At 45.1% G+C, this 7,736-nt stretch overlaps 1 protein-coding gene across 2 annotated transcripts; it reads left to right on the top strand.

Annotated features, from left to right (window-relative positions):
• The first annotated feature begins 4,101 nt into the window (after positions 1-4,101).
• LOC123397716 (renalase) lies at positions 4,102-7,461 on the top strand. 2 transcript variants are annotated; one of them, XM_045092254.1, is made up of 8 exons: positions 4,102-4,441; positions 4,532-4,813; positions 5,035-5,161; positions 6,143-6,204; positions 6,296-6,526; positions 6,680-6,801; positions 6,885-7,023; positions 7,157-7,461. In XM_045092254.1, the coding sequence occupies exons 1-8, from the start codon at positions 4,148-4,150 to the stop codon at positions 7,316-7,318; spliced, it is 1,419 nt and encodes a 472-aa protein (XP_044948189.1). In that variant the 5' UTR covers positions 4,102-4,147; the 3' UTR covers positions 7,319-7,461. The 2 variants fall into 2 exon arrangements, with proteins under 2 accessions (XP_044948189.1, XP_044948190.1); XM_045092255.1 differs by having other exon boundaries at positions 4,532-4,804.
• Positions 7,462-7,736: the final 275 nt, after the last annotated feature.

Consider the following 7,736-nt stretch of genomic DNA (forward strand, 5'->3'; position numbering starts at 1 on the left):
AATCAAAGAGATCGAGGAGAACTTGCTAAACTCGTTCCTTATACATCAAAACAAAAGGGAAATAATCTTTCCTTACAACTTCAAGTGAGTGTTGATGTCTTCTCTGTATACTCGGTTTCTCTTACTCGAGGTTAAGTAATGTAATTGATGAGATATATATGCGTGCGCAGATACCACTTTACTTTGCTATCCACTGACGTTGGCAGGGCATTAGTAAGTGTCTTAGACTTGAGACGTAAAGACGAAGAGGATTATGCGGACATGACTGCAATGCTTAGGAAGTAAGTCCAGTCGATACCAGGACCATATCGACATGCAACTTTAGTTCATGGGCTGATATCAAGTAATCATTTTCTTTGCCTGGCAGGGTTTGGAAGAAGTTTGCCAATAAGGTTCCCGGTCTAAACAAAGAGTTGCGATTTACGCACCCCAACGTAAGTAGTACTAGCTAATTCCACGCATCTCTAATTGATTCAAATATATCATTACCATGCTTGCTTATCAGTTTGATTGAACTCTATTCTCATAAAGTATATGTACAAGAAAGAAGGGACTGTTTTATGTGGATACTACGTATGCGAGTTCATTCGCCACTCGACCTCTGAGCGGGGCTTCTCTAAGGAACTATTTTAAGTACGTAAATAATATTCACAATTTTATTTTATATATTACCATCAATTGTGTTGAGTTTTATTCATATATATGCATGTATTGACCCCCTTCTTTAAATCAGATATGCGAGATGCGGGATGAACTCCTACCATATGATCACATATGAGCAATTCAAGAGGAATTGGTGGGATTCTTTCTTGACCACGTCATACCTAAAGACGGAGAATACCAGATGGATTTGTGTTTGGATCTTAATTAGATGATGTTAGGGATTGTAGAAGATGATATATTGTATATATATGCTAGGGATTGTAAATGGTTTCCTTCATTTTTTTATTAGCTAGCGTCAAGTTCTTTCTATATGTATAGTAGCTACCGTCGACCAAGCACGCAGAAAGAGAGGCCACTTATCTTTATTAGCTAGCTAACACAATATGAAACCACTAAATTAACCCTCCAACCCCCCCCCCCCCCCCCCGCCCCCACATTCAAAAAAAGACAAAAACCCCAGCTTCGGCCGGATGCTGATGCGTGGATGCCATTTGGTCCCGGTTGGTGTGACCAACCGGGACTAAAGTTCCTCCTGCCTCGGCTCCCCGCAGCGGCCACGTGGAGCTCCTTTGGGCCCGGTTCATAAGCCTACCGGGACTAAAGGTTTGAGCCTTTAGTCCAGACCCTTTAGTCCTGGTTCAAGAACCGGGGCTAATGGGCCTCTGGAACCGGGACAAATGGGCCTTTTTCTACTAGTGACCGGATCTGACTCCGACCAGTCCGGATCCATGGACTAGGGTGTCATCTCCTACGGGTTGGAGGAGGCAATGGTGGTTCACGAGGACAACAGTCGACCGATGGCAGGATCTGTTTGTCGCGACTCCATCGTGTTGGCTCAACGGGCACTCGGGTCCTCCGGGGCTGAATCATCATGGCCCCGACGGCCAAAAATCTCTCCTTCCCCATCACCGGTCCGGCAGACTGTGAGTCCCACCAGGAACAGGCTGCTCACCGTGGGAAGGAGAGGATAATGGTTGTCGAAGCCCGTATCACGGAGGAAATGGTGGTGGCGGATGCGACTGATGCGGTGGCTTGGGCAGTCGTAGAGGAGGAAGCCATCCGCACCCGCATTCTGAAGAAACGACATGAAGGAACACACGCGCCCTCGCTCAAGAGCAGAATCAGGCGGTCCGTTAAATGGTCGGACTGTCACGGAAGGTGGAGAAGGAGGTGAGTGACAACAAGGACAACTCCGGCGACGAGGAGATCCGGCTCGATCCATACCGCATCTTCAACCGGTACTTCCGCGAGAAGGACAACAAGGGCTCCAGGAAGGGGAAGGGCAGCCGTGGATGATGTCTGTCATAGCCAAACATGTCAAATTTAGTAGTCCCATGGTATGTCAAATTTAGTAGCCGTGTAATGCATCGAAGTAGTAGTTGCATGAGTTTGTATGAATTTGAGATATCATTTTTTTAACCCAGCGAGCCCCTTTCCATTACTTAACATAACGAAAATACAAAGTTTTGATCACCCAAGGAAATAGGAAAGGGGAGCGGGTTCAAAGCATTTTAAAAAAATCCACCATAGGCACTCGTCATCGAGCAGCCTACCGCGGGGCGAAAATCCAAAACACCATAGAGAACCGACTAGCCTAACCTCAAACATCAAGGGGAAAACAACCCAACCAATGACAAGTATAAGCAAACCAAGGAAAACGCAAAAAAGAGTCAGAACCGAGTTATCAGCTTAATACCCACGCAAAAGCAGATTGCAAAAGGGTCTAAAAACGAGGAGCATCCACCTGAAACGTCCATAACTTCGATGGCTTCAGTTGGTGTTCTTTGGTACCGTGCAGATCCGCTTCATGCTTGAGATTTCAGATTTAAGGTATCCGATTGTAAAATGCATTATTTAAGACGTGATTCGTCGGTGTCCGCAAATTTATAAATTCCGAATGTAGATGCTCTTATACGGACGCTTGCAAACTAAAAATAAATACAATGAAAACACAAAGAATCAAAAAGTTTGTTATTCCTAGGCGGAGCACTAACTACACGCGCTAAACGAGCCGCTCGTCACTTGAAATTTCATTTTTAAGAAAAGCCTAAATGATGGCTACCTATTTTTGCATCAATGCTATCTTTCCCGTCGGGATTTATTGCTCCAAAACCACATTCGACAAGGAAATCAATCCCAACGCTTTAGAGCACCTCTAACAGACTCCGTATAACATCGATCGCAAAACGCGTTTATAATTCGCAAAAAAACGATTTTACGGGTCGGTATCAGCATGGGCGACCCCGTAAAATGAATCCGTAAAAAAAATATTCTTTGAATATACCGATTTTATCTTTTTTCTTTTCTTTTGATAGTCCTCTTCCTCACGTCAATTTAAAATAGGCACATATTATCGACGGACGGACGGCTAGGACGAGGCACGCGGCGGTCAGACTCCTCGGCAAGCTAGAGCTAGTTAGCTCGTTCGAATCGATTCAACCAATCGATTCAACCAGAGCTAGCTTAGCTAGCTAGCATCGTTAGAATGGGACCGATTAAGCTAGAGCTAGCTAGCTAGCCCCTTCGAATCGAATCGATTCAGCTGGCTGAGCCGCAGACGGGCACGGCCAACGAGCGTAGCGGCTGGTCAGCGGGCGCAGCGGCTGGGCGGACGGCCGGGCGGGCGCAGCGGCCGGACGGGCGGCCAATGCGTAGCCGGGGACGGGCGGACGGGAGCAAGTCATGATTCCGATGGTAGTTGGACTCTCGCCAACCGTCTTTTACGTATGCAGGTCGCTCTCGGGTTGCCTCCGAAATCCTTATATTCACGGGTTTAAGGAAATGTTTTCAGTGCTACTTAAAAAAAAAATTCAGGTCACGGCCTGATACGGGGTCTGATCTGATAACTTTTTTCGCGTAGACCCGTATTTTAACGGTTATTTTACAGTTCGAGGCACTATATAGAGTCTGCTAAAGATGCTCTTAGCCTAGCATCCCGCATTGGACATGCTCTAAAATTACCAATGTATCATCGATGTATTGGATAATGCTATAAGATAGTCCTAATTCAGTTAAATGATAAATACAAATATACTTCCATAGCTAAGTTCGCAACTATTTCCTCCAGTCCTACATATAAATTATTTTAAAAGTTTTATTAAAAAACTATATACGAATGTATATAGATATACTTTAAAATATAGATTCACTAATTTTGTTTCGTATGTATTCTTCTAATAATTTTTTTAAAAAGATTTATATTTAGGAACGGAGGGAGTAATCCACAACAATATATTTTTCCTTAATAAACAATACAAAAATGCTCATAATTTAGAAAAAGTCCAAAACATATTTTCTGAAAATTTTAAACCATCCTCTGTTTATATTTTCGGCGAGCAAGTCCTCGTAGATAAAAAAGCAACCGTGAGAACGTCAGTTTTCTCTCTCTCCCCCCAGAGTAAAGATAAAATACCCGTAAACAGATAACTGAGATAACGGTCTGCTTCCCCGCTCCCGCATTTTGTCGAGCACCTGCAAGGCCGCGATGCCGCTTCTCCACCCCGCCCCATGCGCTCGCCCCCGCTTTTCCGGGGCGGTGGTCGCCGCCAGCGGCGCCGGAGGAGCGCGTCCTCCGAAGGCGCCCCCGCGTCCCCCGCGCGATAAGCCCCGGTTCTCGCGGCAGTCCGCCATCAAGAAGAGCTTCCAGCAGGAGCAGGTGGTCTTCTCCACCCCAGTGCCCGCCGACCCCACCGTCGCCGTCATAGGCGGCGGAGCCTCCGGCCTCGCCTGCGCGTCCGCCCTCGCCGCCCGCGGCGTCCGCTCCGTCGTCTTCGACACGGTTCGTCCCTTCACCCTCACCCCTTCCCTCGCCCCGCGCCCGTATACCAGCGCGCGAGGCTCACTCCCCTTTCCGCCGCCGCTGGTGCAGGGTATGCACGGCTTAGGTGGCAGGATGGCGACCAGGATGGTCGACGACGGGCGGCGGCTGGTGTTCGACCACGCGGCGCAGTTCTTCACCGCGAGCGACCGGAGGTTCCAGAAGCTGGTCGATGAGTGGGTCGAGAAAGGGTTGGCTCGCGAGTGGAGGGGGGCGATCGGTGAGCTCGAGGCTGGTGGTCATTTCACAGCTATACCTTCCTCGACGCCGAGGTACATCGGCGTTAGAGGAATGCGCCCGCTTGCCGATGCAATGCTGCCCGAGGTATACCAGGTTGACTTCCTGTGGATGCATGCTCCGCGTAGTACCAAGTCAGCTATAGCTTCCTTCAATAGTTCACTACAGCATCACATTATCATAACCTACTCTAGAGTGTAGCGACTGAATTTACTGTGATATGGTTGTTGAAGTTTAGTCCATCGGTCACTTACTGAACTTCTGATCACTTTACTGGCTGTTCATTTCGTTGCTGAGTCGCATGTCAACCCGTGCAGGATGACCTGATTAAAGTTGTAAGGCCTTCCTGGATAAGCAAGCTTGAGCCGTTCAACGGCCTGTGGCGCTTGTTTGAGAGTGAGAAGCCCCAAGGTCAATATGATGCCGTTGTAATAGCACACAATGGTCAGTGCAAATTTCTTTTCAGTATTGTTTCTATTTAAGCTCTTTTTGGTGCAAAAGATGCTTGTGTAATTAAATTTACTAGTTTCTTTAAGTAATCTGCTCCATGTGTGACAGGCTGCCAGCTCTAAAAAAATAATTAAACCCAAGTGTTCCGAGAGAGGATTTTGTCCCCCTGCTAACAGTTGCACCCTGTTTCTTGGAATAATAAAACCACACATGCGTAAGTTTTTAAATTTCTGAAAAAAATTGTGCATACATATTGTTGGATGCAGTGTGAGCATGCCAAATTTGAGGCAAAAAAACTATATGTTTGTGTACTGTAAGAACAAAAGAAGGGAAGAGTGTCTAAAACAGCCTGCGTAAATGTAACAATCTTTTATTCGGGGAGCACATAAATAAAAATATTATTGCTTGAAATTTTTCTGTCATTGGATAATTCACATTCACAAATTATTTCAGAATTTTTTCAAAACCTGAAAAATGAGAAAACTCAGCCAAGGGCACATGTACCTCGGTGCACCCTACTAATTTCCCAAATGTCCCACATTATGAAGTAAAGTTACACAAAAGTCCAAAAATTACTGCCTAGACATCATACTGACATGGTTCAGGTACCATTTTATATATTAGAAATAGCAATTCAGAATTCCGTTGAGAGATTAATGTACAGATTTCCTTCTTGTATTGAGCTTGGATGGTCTTGGCACATTTTGGTGTTCCATTGTGTATGAACCAGAGAAGAAATATAAACATGTGATAAGATAAATTGACCAAGAGCATTGAATGGATCATATAATTTGTGGAAGTAGGTCATGGTTATGAATCATAGACAATAGACAGATTCTTTTATGCAATACCCTCCTTACAGTTCATGGATCTCATTTGGTTTCTTTGTGCAAGAAGTACATCATGTTCTGACTTTTCTCCAAGACAGCCATATTTATGTGTACCCTGGCTGATCCTTTTTAACTCATTGATCAGGGAAATGTGCGAACCGCCTGCTTTCTACGTCAGGTCTACCCCAACTGACAAGGCAAATGAAGGTTTAAATTGAACCAAAATTTGAAGTCGTGAGATGATGACATCTATCCTCTCTTCTAAATCCTTACTGAATTTTATGCCCTCTATATTCAGAGACTAGAGTTGAGTTCTGTCTGGGCACTACTTGCGGCATTTGATGATCCTCTTCCAATCCCACAAGATAACTCTTATGGCACATTTGAAGGAGCATTTGTGAAAGATATTGATTCTCTCTCTTGGATGGCCAACAATACTCAGAAAATTTTCCCTTTGGAGACAAACAGACCCGAGTGCTGGACATTTTTCAGCACTGCTTCTTATGGAAAGAAAAACAAAGTTCCACAGGTGGCTTTTTCTTAATCAAGTTTGATGCTTTTTGGTCGTATCATTTGGTTGCACTACTCCCTGTTACGATGAATGAAGCCAAGGTGGAATTTCCGGGTCTTTTTTCATCATTTTTAGTGGAATTCTCTAATGTATTTAACCATCGAATTATAGGAAAATATCCCGAATGCAACTGCAGAAAAAGTGAAACGAGAAATGCTCGGGGGAGTTGAACTTGCTTTGGGGTTGTCGAAAGGATCTCTTCAGCGACCATTTTACACAAGAGTACAGCTGTGGTATAACAATGCACACATTGGACATTTCATACCTGTTACTATTTCATTGATGCACAATGATGAATTTATACCGGCAAACACAGGGGCGCAGCTTTACCGATGAACACTCCAGGAGTACCGTGCATATTTGATCCCCAGGGCCGAGCAGGCATTTGTGGTGACTGGCTCACAGGTTCAAGTATAGAAGCGGCTGTATTGAGCGGAATGTCTCTTGGAGATCATGTAAGTTCTGCCATTCTTCCCTCTGTCTACACTCCGCAGCATATCTCACGTTTCACATTTAACAAACTAGCTCTAGCTATACGACTCTAGCCGATTTGATGCCAGGTCCTTTGTTCCAAATTTGTTAACGCAGGTCGCTGACTACTTTGCGAGCGGTGGGGAACGTCCTGAGGAGTTCGCGATTGGTCTGGATGACAGCCTAAACCGAGTAGAAGGTCATGACATCGGGCAGTTCCCTGGTTTGGACTCCCAGAAGCCACAGGTAGCTGAACCTCAGCTGGCACCGAGCATATGAACGGAAGTTGCCTCGACGATTCTGCACTGACCATTGCTCTAGCATTGTAAATAATGAGCAGATTGTTTTCTCGCAAGGGATTCGTGTGCTGTAGCATGCAGAATGTAAAATATGTACTATGTATGTAGAGATTTTGTTCGAAAGCTGATGGCCCTGTATGTTTTTATTGCTTATTCTTAGAGATTTCTTCTGAAATTTTAGGATGCATTTGGTTACTCGCATCTTCCGCCATTTTGCATACTTGTTCCCGGTGAGCATGGTTGAGCTAATGCGCTAATGCAGGCAAAAAACCAAGATCTACATGTTGATTGGTTGCCTACATCTCATTTTTCTGCATCGTAGCAACCACTGTACATTCTGTGTTGATCTGCATGTTGATTTGTTGCCTACATCTCCTTTTCTTGCATCGTAGGAACGA

This window comes from Hordeum vulgare, chromosome 5H (genome assembly GCF_904849725.1).
Source record: "Hordeum vulgare subsp. vulgare chromosome 5H, MorexV3_pseudomolecules_assembly, whole genome shotgun sequence".
In the NCBI taxonomy this organism is placed as follows: domain Eukaryota; kingdom Viridiplantae; phylum Streptophyta; class Magnoliopsida; order Poales; family Poaceae; genus Hordeum; species Hordeum vulgare.